The 15316-nt window shown below is 36.7% G+C and overlaps 1 protein-coding gene across 4 annotated transcripts in view; it reads left to right on the top strand.

Moving 5' to 3' along the window:
• NLK (nemo like kinase) overlaps positions 1 to 15316 on the top strand; it is a 67013-nt gene that overhangs the window by 35563 nt on the left and 16134 nt on the right. For all 4 annotated transcript variants that reach the window (XM_056326896.1, XM_056326897.1, XM_056326898.1 and 1 more), the window contains 4 exons: positions 837 to 892; positions 10733 to 10839; positions 12705 to 12790; positions 13700 to 13909. In XM_056326896.1, the coding sequence (XP_056182871.1) occupies positions 837 to 892; positions 10733 to 10839; positions 12705 to 12790; positions 13700 to 13909 (459 nt within the window). The remainder of the gene's footprint in view (positions 1 to 836; positions 893 to 10732; positions 10840 to 12704; positions 12791 to 13699; positions 13910 to 15316) is intronic.

Below are 15316 nucleotides of genomic sequence, written 5' to 3'. Positions count from 1 at the left end.
GGGGAGCAAAAGAGGGGACTGCCTTGCAAGCATGTACCAGATTGCAGAGTCCCCACCCCACTACTATCACCGGTCCTTGGGAAATGGATTCTGGGGCAAGATTTCTTTTGAACTGGTACCTTAAACTGCTCCTCACCAGTGTCTTCGTTATGGAGATTTTACTGAGGACTATAAAATTAAATAAAAGCATCTCTGTAAGCAGTCAGAAGTCGAGTCTGATAACCACTGAAGTTTGTGTACCTCATCTAAATGTCATGGATATTCCTAGGACAGGATCTAAAAGACGACACCAAGGTAGTATTTTTTCCTATGAGAGGATGTAAGTTCTGTGCTGCTGCTTTTCTATCTATTTTCTTTGCACAGAGAGCTGAGCTTCTGATTCAGAATGTGAACAACTTTGAGTTTTGTAATTCCCACGTGGAAGCAGTGTATCACAAAACTCTTAAAAATGAAAGGCAGAACAAAGTAATATCTTTTGCTTTTGCATTTCTTTGCTAGAATTACTTCTTCCAGGTATTTTATGGTTATATATATATTTGAAATAAACCAGTTTTTAATGGGTAGATAAATTTATGCTTTTATGCTAGTATTGAACAGCTGGAAAAAGTTTCTTGCATTAACAACAACAACAAAAAAAAAAAAAAAAAGAGATCCTGAATGTACAGAATTATCTTTCCTGGCTATTATATTCACATATCTAGTGACATAGAATATTGGTCTGTCTGTGTGGGATAGAATAAAGCTAAGCTCTGTAAGAAAGATGCAGTCTGACTGTCTTTTTGAAAGGGCTTTCATTCTGTTTGGGATAGGTCTTGATCTTGTATGGTGTTTCCTAGGTACTCTCTGCCCTCGACATACTCCAGCCTCCACACATTGACTATTTTGAAGAAATGTATCCTAAATGTAAAATAGAGCATCCTAATTGAGGTAGGTGTAATTTTCATTAGCTTAGAAACTGCAAGTAGTTGGTGGAGTCTATAAAATAGAGCTACAAAAACTTTGAGTCTGTATCTGCACAGTTTTATTTGAAGAAGTGAATCTGTACTATGAAGAACTCTTAGTTAATGTGAACGTTGGAGGTAGAATAGTTCAGGATTGAACATGAAGCTCTGAGTATGTAAGATCCAGTAAATGCAGGGCATTGCGGTGTTTACCAACAGATAAGTGATTCCCCTAAAATATTTTTTTGAAAACTGTATCAAATAATTAACTTCCTCTCTGTTATTAGTGCCATAAAATACTTTCTGGTGTTTTCAGAGAGTGCTACTGTCACATACTTTGAAAGCATGACTTCAGAGGTGTTTCGGCAGACTAGTTGGGTTGTGGCTTTCCTTGTTCAGCCTCTATCTTGATCATGAAAACAGATTTCACAGATACATGTGTTGTTTTATGTGTCACTGGTGCAAAGGTACATGCTGTCTGTGGGTAACTATTATTAAATTGAATTTTAGTACATAACTTGATGGGAGAATTTAATGTTTTGTTCTTTTTTTTTCTTTTTCAAACCTCAGGGTATCTTCTGTTTTGGGGGTTGGGAATTTCTGCATTCTTAAACACTGAAAAATAAGTAAAACTTACTTTTAAATTGAGCTGGGTAGGCTCTTACTGACTAGTTGGAAGAGAAGTTCTGTGACTCAGAGCAGGTTGTTTTAGTACTTGCTCTAAATTGCTATAAATTACTGCGGTGAGTTGAGTACAGGTTTTCATGGTACAGAAGGTATCTAGAAATATTGTAAAATTTAGAACAAAAAAATATTTTAAATAAGGGTAATTCTGTTTTCTGCAGAGACTTCACTAGCTACAGACTGGGATTCATAATAAAGATTGTCTGCCTAGATTAATCCCACTCTGTTCTCTTCTTTATGCTATTTTAAAAATTTAACATGCTAAGATCCAATTTTTGAGAAGTTTTTAGCTAATGAAAAGTGAACTTGATAATCAGCACTGAATGAGATTATTTGTTTCTATTTTATCTTTTATGTGTGTAGGAAGAAAGCTTTTCACCAGACTCTTGCCCATAACAGTTTTAAAATTATTTACAGAGTTTTATGAACTTTTCAGATATTTTTACAACATGCTGTTAGTAACAAAATATCCTTTGTAGACTTCAGTAAAAGTGATATTTTAGAGAGCAGATAATCAAATATCCTAACACATCGACATTTCCATTATCAAATCAGTGTTTCAGTACAGGGATCTGTGATACAGCTGAGGTCACCTAATAGACTTCCATGTTTTCTGTGGAAAACTCCAAAAGCAAACACTGAAAATTAAACTCAGTGCTGAATTGTTGAAAGCGAACACTCAAATCAGAGCATATTCAGTTATGTGTCATCTCACTGTACTGCTGCTCCTTTCACAGCTTTGATTGCAGTCTTTTCAAGTTTATAATTCACAACCCAGTTGTGCAAATAAAAATTTCCTCCCAAACCCAAAACTGTTACCAAAATCTCCTTGGAAATCAGGCATGGCATAATGAAATATCTGTTATAAGCTTATGTAAGACACCTGCCAATCAGTTTTCATCTGAAAACGCATGCATGTACATTCATGAGCATATATACAGTGTTCTGATTGAGGATTTGGGTTTATTTTCTAAAATTATATAGTTTTTATATAATCATAATTGGGATCGAAGTGCTTTTTTCTGTTACCTGAATGCACAGTAATAGTTAAGTTCTACAAAAATCACTGCATTGTCCCACAGATGTCCACATCATGTGTGCTGCAGGTCTTACGAGTAGCTTTATTACACTGTGTCAGTGTCCAGCGGAGCTGCTTGAGGTTGGAGTGCACCAGCTTACTCTTATGGTTAGACGTGGGAAGGTTGTTTTTTTATTTACTAGTGGGTCTTGGCTGCTTTTCTGTATGACCCACTTTACAAGACAATCAATGGGTAGAAAATTGTCATTCCTTATTTTTAGATAAACTGAACGTTGTGAAGTATGGCTTGATCTATTTATAATAACTCAAATTGATTGGTGAAGAAAGTAGGTGTATTTTAAACTTAGTGATTTTAACCAAAGTACAGCACAATTTACTGATTGATAAACAAATTCATTGGTTGAATATATTGCTGTACTATACTAGGGCTTTTTCATGTGAATGTTAGATAAAGCTCTTAAATTTTGCTTTGATACTTCTTCCATGCGAATAGCATGTAAGTAGTCTTCAAAAACTGGATTTTGGTTATTTGCACCAGTTCAATGCCCTCATTTTATAACAAGTCATATGAGTTATAAATCAGATCTAGGTTAAGGATTACTCCTTCCGTGTAATTGTACGATCAAGAATATTTAAATGGGATAAGCTTATTTTTATGAGCCTAGCTACTGCCAAGTTTTGAATATAAAACCAGAAATGTTAGTTTCCTTCATGGTTAACTGATTTTTAAGTCATTCTGACTAATGTTTTATAGGGCTGATTTTTTTTAATGTAATTTGTTTGAATTTCTGGACTCTTAATATTGGTAATAAAGACTATTTGCTTTGTGTAGTCTTCTTTCTCCTTTATTTTGAAATAATTGCAGGAAGTGCATTTATGACCCTTAAATTCATTAGAAGAATGAATGAATAGGTGTTTCAATTTATATGCACATTTTTGATTGCATGCGCTTCTACTTACTGTAGTATAAGGAGAAGTTACTTCAGATTTGTTTTAAGAAGATCAGGTAACTATATTCCATATTTGGGAAATGTAGCTGTAAAAATTTATTTTGTTGATACACTAGTATAGTTCCTAAAGATACCATAGTGACATTCCGTTTTTACAATAAGATATATTGATCAGTGATAAAAGTGTAAAGTGGTGGAGTTGGTACTACTTGCTTTCCTTTATTCTTTCTAAGGAGCTGTAGTGCCCTTTTTGGGGAAAGAAAAAAAAATAGTGAAAGAATGACTAAAATTATATGAACGATGTGTTGCAAATGAACTGGTAGAGTTAGTTGCAGTTGTTCAGTGTCTCATAGGTACTAGGAAGAATTGCAAAGTATATTTTGTAAAGAGAACTCATTATAAAACTGACTGAAAATTTTGATGATAAATTAGAAGATTTCTTACAAAACTGGTGTTGAATAAAGGAATTCTAATCTAGTGAGATTTTTGTTTTAGAATGAAAATTCTTTGCAAACTGTTAGGTTGAGATATAATTTGAATGTATAATGATGCTGTAGATTGAAAATCTTTGTGAGCATTTAATACCTTTATACAGGTATCCGTATTTCTGCCAATATCACCTCGTGCAAAAATGAATATATAATGGAGCATATATTTTTCTGGGTGTCTGTCTTGAGAACTGTTAGTAAATTTTAGGGGTTTTATATTAATCATTAAGGTGATGTTCAAGGCTTATCCCTGCAATCATCAGCTTAACTTGGTGGGACAGAAGTATTGTCCCTGATACACAAGCTTGGATGATGTTTTGGTTCTGCAGTATGCCTGTTTCCCTAGGTGGACTGACCTAGCTTTAAAGCACATCAATTGTAAAGATAAAGAGCAAATCAGGTTTTTCTAGAGCATCTAAAAAGCTTTTCATTACAATTAACATATCTGTTAATTCTTGTTTGGACTGATTTGACAGTGTTAGGTTTATGGCTGGTCTCTGATCTTAAGGGTCTTTTCCAACCTAAACAATTCTTGGATTTATAGCTCTTTTTTTTCCAATTACAGAGTCTTCTGCAACTGATTGCAATACTGAATTCTGCAACTGGAGATACACAGGCATTCTCTTTTAAGAACTATCCTAAGTTTCTATAGTAACTTTCTGAACACCTTTTCCATTAAAGTAAATATTAGAAGCAGCTGAAAAGACATCGGGTTTGTCAGTCTTGTTATACTGATTGAGAAAGATTTTAATACTAGTAAAAACAAAGGTGTGCAGCAGTTCCCTCCCATTGATCTTATTAAGAGGTGAAAGAACTGAGTTTTGGAGAGATTATGGAGTGAATCTCTCGTATATGTAGGGTGGAGGAGGGTAGATAGGGACGAGGTAAGATTTGGTTCCTCCAGCCAGAAAAGGGACAGTGACAACACTGGTGGGGGACCGAGCAGTGTATGCTCAGGCTTCCTGTTCTTTCACAGTATCCTTAGAAAGGGTTTCCTTGTTTAAGTGCCCTTCCGAAATGTCATCACGACTAGTTCCTCTGGGCCAACACACAAACAAATTGGAACAGGGACCCCAAGGATTAAGAGGACTAGTACACTCCATAGAAGGCTATGGCTTGCAAGCTACGGTTGCAGCTGGTAACACAGCAGTTTATGTTATTGGGTCAGGTGGAATTGTGACTTCGATTCTTGCTAGGTATTTATAAGAACAGAGTGGGTTGATGGACTTTCTACAGGTAATGAAAGCATGGTGGTGTTATTGTCAAACCAGTCAACTGTGTGAGGGAGCCCTAGATCTCTGCATGAATGAGCTGTGTGCCATAGTAGCTCTAGTCTCTGTAACACGAGGCTCTTTTGCCTTGGGTTAAAATTTTGCTTTATTCAGCAGTAAAGTTGTAATACCTTTATTCCAGCATTTGCAAAACCTCGTTGGATAATATTGCCTAGAACTGAAAATATTTTCCTTCGTATGCATTGGTATGAAATTATTTCTATTGAGAAGACGTGGGAAAATACCAGGGAGGTTTTGAAGTTGAATATCATATATTGTTAGCAGTATTCCTTCAAGTAGAGTCTGCTGGCAGTATTGCCAAGCTGTCAATGATTCAATAAGAACAGAATGAAATTTTCCCCCTTGTCTTTTTAATTTTAAACCTTTTATAGGTACTAAATAAATGATCTTCATTCCTAACTTAAGGATTATGACTTGATTTTTTAAGAACCTGAAATAATACGAGAGAAGGTTTTAAAATGTTAACTTTGACTAGCAACTCTTCACACTGCTTTTTTGACATTTGGTGTTACACTTTTTAAACAATTTATTTTAAAAGCTATTTGTAGAATAAATTATCAATAGTAATTAGTAATTTATCCACAATTCTACTACTGATTAATCCACATTCCCCCTTGCACTGTTCTTCTTTCTACTTATGGAAGTATTTGATAATTTTACTGCATCTGTCCATAAGCACTGTAAAATACCAGGATAGTGATCTGTAAGAAGTGCTTGGTAGCACAAACACATTTCCCATTTGAATATCAAATTCAGGTAACTTCAGGACCACATAATTAAATAACCAAGTGAAATTTTGAAACTAACACTGAAGCAGTGGAGTTTATTTTTGTATTCTGCAGAGCACATCCTGCCATACCTCTGGGGAGCGTCTCACTGGTCCATTTCAGACACATGATTTTTACTGGCACCAGAGAATCTACTTGTACGTCTTACTCTTGCTAACCACACTGTACAGCTAAGAAAACTTGTCACAAGCCTATCCGCAGTCTTGCAGGTGTGACACGCCAGATGTTTTTGTCTTTACCAAAACAGAGCTTCCACAGCATTCAAGCTTTGTTTTACAAATACAGAGACAAAATTACTTACATAAAAATCAGTGATTTTATTGTACATAATACAAAATATGGTGCCACTAAACTGCAGGTGATTAATAGCAATGCCATTAACTCAGAGCTGATGATGACATGGTGCTTTTGTGGCAGGATGGGAAGTCCAGCTCCTGATGAGTTTTGAAGCTGAGCAGGAGTGGAGAGGTGGGAGCTGCTGCTTCACCTAAGTGCTTCTCTCATTGTACGGCAGCTCAGTTATTCTCTGCATTAGGAACTCATCAAGAGCTTTGAATCCCTTACCTTACACAGAAGTAAGATTCAGGTGGAGTTTCAGTATTTTCTTCCTGGTATGAAAAACTATCTTTGTTATTTTTTCCCACAACTCCAAAACCATGTCCCTACAAAAAGCTTCTGCTGTTACTTGTCTGTGGTCTTTGACACATGCCGTGGATTGCAGTTTCTACATTGCATAGAGGTGACCTGATGACAAATGTAACAGTAGTTTTACCTGTAACAGAAAAGTCAGTAAATTTTAAACTTAAAAAACGATTTAGATAAGCATTAGAGTCATTACATGTTTTTTAAATAATTGTTGCACTATTTTTACATGGACCAGGTCTTTTTTTCTTTTATATTTTGGGTATTGGTACAAAATGAGGATGTTATAGAAATATTTCTGCTAGAATGCTGTGAAGTCTGCAAAGAGGTAGAGGAGAACAGAGGTGGTATCACAAACTAACCTTGATATGATCCTAATGTAAAAGCAAATATAACTGAATTATGCTAAAATAGGAGAAAACCCCTTGTCCACATTTTATAGAAAATCCTGAAATATGTAAGAGAGTTTTGTTTTGGGTTTGGTTCAAAAAACCCCATGTTTCTTACAGTATCATGCAGATAGACATCTCCACTCCATTCTTAGCATCCATCTAATCCACCTACCCCAGAACTTGTTCATAGAATGCTGGCCTCTTCCCAGAAAAACGGTCTATAGAGTTGAGGTTTGGGGTATGCGGAGACCTAAAAAGAAGAATCCAAGTCACCGTGACAATACCACATCACAGAAGGTACTTTTATTCCTTTCAAAAATTTGTCTGTCGCTTTGTAAAATTTACCAACTCAGCAGGTCTCCCAGTCAACAGAGTAAGTGAAGTTCTTTTGTGCCATGCATTTGCCTTGGTAATTATTCTGAAGCAAATTGGTACATTTGTAGTTCTAATTTTATACAGCTACTTAACTAATTACTGCTGTCAGTAGCAATTTTTATCTGGTACTAATGTTCAGCTTAGCTGAATATTACAGCACCAGTGACCGCCTCATAGCCAGCTTATTTTAATGTTCAACTTAAAAAAGAAAACTGCAGGTACCTGTTTGAATCATTAATTGAAATCCCATAGGGGTTTTGTTGTCTGTTTTTGCTAAACATTTATAGTGGGGCCAGAGTAAAGTCATTGACCCGCTTGGGTACCAGCTGTTTAAGAAGCTGCCACGTTTGTAAAAGGCAGGAACATCAAGCAAGTGCTGCTTTTGCTCTTGTTTAGAGACCCTCATTAAATTATCTAGAGACAATAATCAGATAGCTGCTGTTCAAGTTAATGGCACCTCTGAGCCCCTGTCAAGAGAGCTTTATTTAATGCGCAGCAGACCTGGAGTGGTGCAGGTGCCATTTCAGGCCCTCATTTAATTTAAGCTGCTTTAGTTGGCATGGCAACTAGTTGAGACATCTGGGAGACATTATGCTCGGGATTGAGATTTAGGAGGATTTGTGGTGTAGCAAAACAAAAATCTTATCATAATAAAGTGCAGAGTAATGCTTTTGGATTTTTTTAATATTTTACGTTAAAAATAAAATGCAAAAATTTTTTGCAGCTGTGAAGTAAACCCCAAATTTTAAAAAGCTGGTATAAATATTTAAGATGGCCTTTGCAAAAGGAAAAGAAAAATTGGGGGACTAGAAATTGTGGTGCTGCAGGGTTAAGTTTTTTTCTTTATTAATTCTTTATGAATGCAATTTTAATTTGGGGTATTTTCAGTCCAAAAGTTGGCAATATTTAATTTATAAAATTAGTTTTTGTGGAGTGTTGCTGGCAGTTGAACAGTTTGGCTGATAGGGATTTGACCAGCTAGGGTGTGCAGAGCAACAGATGGAAGTAGAACGTTGATGAGGTAGAGGTGAAAGAAAATGTAAGTTTTCTCTAGATTGTTTTAAGTGCATCTTGACCTGTGCCAATTAATGGGTGATAATGGTAAGAGCAAGTAGAAGTTTCTGCTGAAGCTGACTTGCTTGCTGTGTTACTAGGAGATAAATATCTTAACTGAAGTCAGGGTTTGCTATTATATTTCAGACTTGATATGTAGCAGAGCTGGTTATAAAGAGCGCTGAACCGACTGATAGGCTCCTACGGGATAATGGTGAGATTTAACAACAAAACAAAGCCCCGGAGGCTGACCTAGTTAGCTTGGCTTTCAGAGGAAAGGTTAGGATGGCACACTTGTAAAAATACCACCATGAGGTCAATGAGTTCATGAAGCCACCGGAGCTCAGGCTGGCCGAGCTGAAGCGCGTACCTTCCCCCAGCCCGGTAGCCCCGGGTCCTCCCGGGTGCAGGATCTGGCCCGGGCCCGCGGCGACGCGTACCGCTGATCCCTGTGTGTTTCTGGAAGGCTGGGAGCTACTGCTGCTTTACCTTGAACTGTGTATGAGCCTGGCACACCAAGGGAGATGCTAGATTTGGGCCCGGGAGGTGCAGTTTTGTTTCTGACTCTCTCTCCTTGATCTTTTGCATGACCTTGGCCGTGGGCACCACCTCTCTGCCACATTTTTGTCTGCTTTGAACGTTGCAGGGCTTGGTGTAGCTTGTAATACTTCATGCCTTGCGCAGGGGTCTTGGTGAGACATGTGATAGCTTGCTGTAAAGCAGAAGTTCAGTTAACATATGGCTACCATGTTTGACCTTCTTCAGCCACAGATACAACAGTATCAGAGATTTTTGTTTCAAATATGACTGCTAAAGGTAGCTTTTAAAGCAATAATGCTTCGTAATTATCAGGCTTATTTGGTACACAAGTTGACAATGCACAGTGTTGCATTTTCAGTCCTTCTTGGAAGTTGAGGTGCTGTGGTTTTGCTTTAAACTGTTCTGAACCACAGCTCCAAAACCAAATCTGAATTTCCCAGTGGTGTGTGTCAGTGGAGTGCCACAGCAGCAGCTTCTCTCCAGCTCGAGGGGCTCCTCATCGCTGGCCCTCATGGAAACTCTCTGTTGCTGACAGCCCCATACAACTCGGGGCAGCGTGCTCTGTAGTATCCCAAGTGGCTGCCGTAACGATTTCTGCATGTGTTTTGTAACTGCAACATACTCAGGAAATTGACACGATGATGCTGGTTTTGTGGGTTAAGATATGCTGCTTGTGTCTTCCATATTTCTCCATTTTTAAAACATTGTATTTTTAGTGCTTCCTGAATAAACACAATACCCTTCTTAATCCGCACCTTACCTCGGTATAAGCCACAGCATATAGATCTCTTAGTATCTGCAAGTATTTGTGTAAATTACCAGTGAGTATGACTATTGCTGTTCATGCCTGTGAGTATGTGAATAAGTGGTTTCTGTTTGGTTTTGGTTTAGTTTTTTTCCCTCCAGATAGAAGTTTGGGCTTTGTTGGTTTGTTTGTTTTTTTTTTCTTTGCCCTCTCCAGTAATAATTCAGAAGAGGTTTTATGACTGTGATTTGTATGTATTTGTATGTGAGAAGGTAAAATAATGTGTATTGGCTAGATTTAGGGAAGCGGATATATTTTTCAAAGTCTGCATAACTGACCGTGTAGCAGCCTGCGAGGTCCTTTTGCTGACAGACTTCCATGGGCTTGGGCTTGCACTTGCCAGTTTGCTGGTTAAACCATGTTGATGTATGTCTACTATGAAGATGCTACTTCAGTTGTTTGTAACTTGTGGCTCACTGATTTTAAGGAAAAATTTAAAGTTTCAAGGTGCCATTAATTGTATTAAAATTTTATTTTGTTTTCTGAGTCGTAATTTGACTTTGGAATTTTGTAACAACTACCTTAATTGAAATGCTACTTTATTGAGTAATCTATTTTCTTTCACAATCCATTTTTTATTTTCATTCTTGTAAGAGTCTGGAGACTTGACCTCTGAAGAAGCTTTATTCTTTTTTGCTCAATAGCTCTGACCTGTAAGAGCTCAGATTCCTAGGAGTTAGAGTAAATGTTTCAAGAAATTGTGTGCTGGACTTTCTGCTTTTGCCTTAACTAATAAATTGAAGATATGTTGTCACTGAATTGATGCAGAGTGACCTCCATAAGATTATCGTCTCTCCTCAGCCACTCAGCTCGGATCATGTCAAAGTTTTTCTTTACCAGATTTTAAGAGGTAATTTTTCTTCTTTTAAATGTAATGAAAGTTATGTAGTAGTAGTTGGGTTTGGTTTGGGGTTTTTTTGTTTGTTTGTTTCTTAAGGTTTATTCTCAACACATCCTCATCTTGCATAGGTTTCCTGTGGAAACTTGTTCTTTTTGTTTCATGTTATGAATGAATAACGAGCATTAATTATTCTGATTGTAAGAATCCTTCCATGGTAGTAATGGGTAAAGACGGCAAGACTTATCTTCAGCTGCAAAGGCTTTTTCAGTGGCCTGTGGGAGTCTTAAGGTGGGTGGGTGCGTTTTAACAGAACTCCAATGCTTTTTGAATCGAGGTCCAGAAAGGACACCTTGACTGAGCCAAAATGATAAACATGTATGTGACTATACCCACTTAAGGTATTCTGGATAACAGTCCAGTTCAAATTGTTATGGAACAGTCCACTGAAGTTTGATTTTTAGCTAAAACAATGTACCATAATAGTAATTTGAAACTTGATTTATTTATTTATTTTCAGTCCCATTTGGAAGCTTTTATCCAAGAAATGAGATTATTGTGCTTGTCCTTTGAACATCTGATCAGTGGTAGTCCAGTTGCTTTTCCATTGGCTTTATTTGAGTATTATCACTGGAATAAGCTGAAAGCAAAGTCAATTTTATCTGGTAGAAAATAAATAGTCGATCATATTTTTAGAAAGCAGAGCAAAGAAGTGTAAATCATATCCAGAATTAGTACGGGCTATTCCAGGTACCTGTAGTGCTACACAAAAGATTTATACTCCTAAAGGACAAAAGGCATTTGTGCCTCTGTGATTATCTAGTTTGACGGGGGGAACACTCCAAACACTAATTTCTATCAAAATGGCAACTGTCAGTTAAAGTTTGTTCAAAGGCTACTTGAATTCTCATTCCATTTGCCCAGCTTTTGACCTGAGAGCTTAGTGTTCCCCAGTTTAATACTATTATTGATTCTTGCTCTATCTGACCCCACTTGAATTACAGCCATCTTTCCATTTTCCATGCTTTGTCTACTGCTGTAGTTCATGTGCATAAACAACTTCATGTTGGCATACTTTCTTCCACTGTACTTTTTACGAAGGTGCTTTCTGCCTTACTTTCATTTTCTTAAAAAGACCAGAATTGTAGCTTCAGGGAGAGCAAAAGCCCGCAGGAAGCATAGGTTATCTCTCTTTTCTAACCACCCCAGTGTTAGAAACATCCCCAATGACTGTGATCAGGTGTCCTAAGTTCATTAGCTCTAGCGTTGAATTTTTGCAGTAATAAAGTTAAGAAAAGGGCCTAGGCCAAACTAATTTGGGCCTGGATTCTCTTAGCCTTGTTTTACATCATCTGCTGCTGGCACATGAGGTGTTAGTTTGAAAAAATGTATTTAAAAAAACAAAGACGCAGGTTAGCTTGGGTTTAATCTGAGTTTATTTCTGAAGTGCAGCTGTTATCTAGGAAATTGTTAAGTTGAATTTTAGTGCTGCAGACTGGGAAACAAAGCAGTAAGAGGTGTATGTCAATATTCCAGTGTTGTGATGAGCAGAGTATCCATGTCATAACCAGGGAAATGATGTTTTGGTTTTGTTTTTTTATTTTAAAAACAAAAACAAACAAAAAAACCACACACAGGAAAAAAAAGACTACTTAAATTACTTGCTCTGTCTAGTTTATGTACTCCAAAAGTTTTATCCTTTTGTTGAGTGACTGAGTGTATACTAGAGACGGGAAGTTAGAATTGTATAAAAAATGAGCCAATGGCAAAGTCTTTGCTGATCGAGAGTTGCAAGACCTTCCAGGAAAACGTTCTCAGCCTTAAACTTCTTTTAAAACAGAAAAAGGTATTTATTTTAATTTCATTTAATATTTCAGGTCTGAAATATCTACATTCTGCTGGCATTTTACATCGAGACATTAAACCAGGGAACCTACTTGTGAACAGCAACTGTGTTCTTAAGGTGCTACTTAAATTTATTGAAAATGTACATATATGTATGCTGTTCATTATAAATCAGTTGTTATTTTTAAACAAAAAACATTTAATATGAACACCTTTCCTGAAAGTCATTTAAAAAGAAAAAAAACTCCCACACGTTCTTTAAAAATTTTAAATGAAACAAACATCTTCCTTTCCCCTTTTCACCCTACCTCTCCCCAAATCCATGAAAGCCAGGTAGGCGTGATTCTGTCGTTGACTTGTGTGGGGCAGTTTCCTCAGGTACTGCGGCGGTGCTCAGTGTGCCAGTCACAGTAAGGGCGATACAGGATGGCCAAGGCTCCTCCATTGACTTCTCAGGCATATGAAATGTTGGAGAGCTCAGGCACGTTGTATAGCTATGCCCAATATAAAAAAAAATAACTGTGAGTTTCGTTTACACTGATTTGCTAAGCATTCTAATTGTGCAAGTTTTAGTCTGTTTTCTTAACCCTTCTGGTTCAAGACACTTCAAAATTTTCAAAGCCAAAGTGAGTAAAAGGCAGATTTTTTTTGTAACATTTTGAGGCATATAATGAACAGGTGAAACTTTATTTGGGATGTAATATTCTATACCCAGAGGTTGGCAATATATAATACTTATATTTTTTTAGTGCAAAGGTTTTAATCTTCTAGGTTATAAATATTGTAATGCCAACTAAAAATGTACTGTGATTTCAAATAAAATTGTAGAAAGTTTAAATGGATGTGGAATAAAGTAGCATAATTTCTTCCTATTCCCCTTTCCCTTTGCTTTTGCAGTTACAGCAGATTATCTGATTTATTTAAATGCTGATTTGGAATTTTCTGCTTCGTTACCAGAAGGTTACCTATTTGAAATGCATTAAGTGTTTTGGTTATTTTAATTTTTTTATTTACCTTCTCAATTTAGATTTGTGATTTTGGATTGGCCAGGGTGGAAGAATTAGATGAATCTCGTCACATGACTCAGGAAGTTGTCACTCAGTATTATCGAGCTCCAGAAATCCTGATGGGCAGCCGTCACTACAGCAATGCTATTGACATCTGGTCTGTAGGCTGTATCTTTGCAGAATTACTTGGGCGAAGAATATTGTTTCAGGCACAGAGTCCCATACAGCAGGTATAATTAAATTTCCCTTTAAAAATTTTTCTACTGCATAATTTCATGGAACCAGTTATGCTGATGCATTTTGAACCTCAGATTTGCTTTTGTTTTGCTTGGTTTACACAGAGGCAAGAAACCAAGCTACTTTGAAACACGGAAATGATCGCTTCCAGACAGTATTAAAAGTAGTGGTTATTAACATTAGCTTTTGAAATGTGTATTTTTTTGTAATCCCCTGTAATCTGCTGCAGTACCAAATCCTGCTGTAGCATTTCACTGAGATAAGGTAAAGGTGATATAGCTGGGATCAAGCTTTTCTTAACAACTAATACAAGAAAGTAGTAAGTTTTCTATCAACACATAACTGGAGATACAGTATTGGCACTTGAGCTATTTAAACTGCCAAGCAGTGGTATTGCTCAGACTGTTTCATTTTAGTAACGGTCAAGTCTGTAAGAAGGTATTGAATATTTTTTTATGCTATATAGCTGTGGCTAGGTATAAAAACATGACGTGCACCAGAATACTTCATCACCATTCCAACAGTAAGCAAGCTAATATAATATGCATTTATCTCTAATAACCTTGAAGTGCTGTTTTTACAGTAGATAGAAAATAATGTCTGCAGCAAGACACTAGAGATGGATACGTTTATACTTCTATCTAAGAGAAGGAACAAGATGTGCTGACATAAAAATGCTTATCATCAATGTTGCTAGTATTATCTATAGATTGGAAACTACATAGTGTTGAAATTATGAGGTTACATACACTGATTGTCAAGAAGTAAAACCACATTCCAAACTTTTGGTAAAGGTGACATCCCAGACTCCATTTTTCTTGTTACTTTATGCATGTAGCATTACCATGGGTTTGAGAGACATTCCCATTAGGATGCTGTTTTCAGTATTCATATATTTAAAATGTTGTGTTGTGTATGTATTTTTTCAATGCTGCGTCCTGTCTGCTGGCACCTATCATGTCACCGCAGTAGTGTTCCTAAGGAGGGACTTGCTAGTCATTCTAGACAGCACTGATGCTGTGAACATCACAAAAAGTAGGCCTCCTCCCAAAATACACCTCTCTTACCCTTGTGAAGAGACTGCAGAGGAGAAAAGCAGTAATGTAACCAGAACTGCTAGTTAAATTGACAGCTATTCTCTTAAGTCTCAAAAATAATTTAAGATCTCCTGGTTTTCCAAACTTTGATCTCTTGCTGCACTGAAGCTAAACATGTGTCATTTCAATAGCCTTGGCTATCCTTCCTGAAATTTAAAGTGCAAAGACATTCATCAGATAACTCTAAATAGCATAATGGGGTGGGGGGTTTGAGTGGTGTTCACTTTATTAGATTGAAAAGTTTTATAAAGTTACATAGGAGTTCCTAGATCTTTTATAATCCCTGCGTAGCAATATGGTTTA

This window comes from Falco biarmicus, chromosome 1 (genome assembly GCF_023638135.1).
Source record: "Falco biarmicus isolate bFalBia1 chromosome 1, bFalBia1.pri, whole genome shotgun sequence".
Classification (NCBI taxonomy): Eukaryota; Metazoa; Chordata; class Aves; order Falconiformes; family Falconidae; genus Falco; species Falco biarmicus.
The sequence above is the reverse complement of the archived record's forward strand: the minus strand, read 5'-3'. Positions and strand labels throughout refer to the sequence as shown.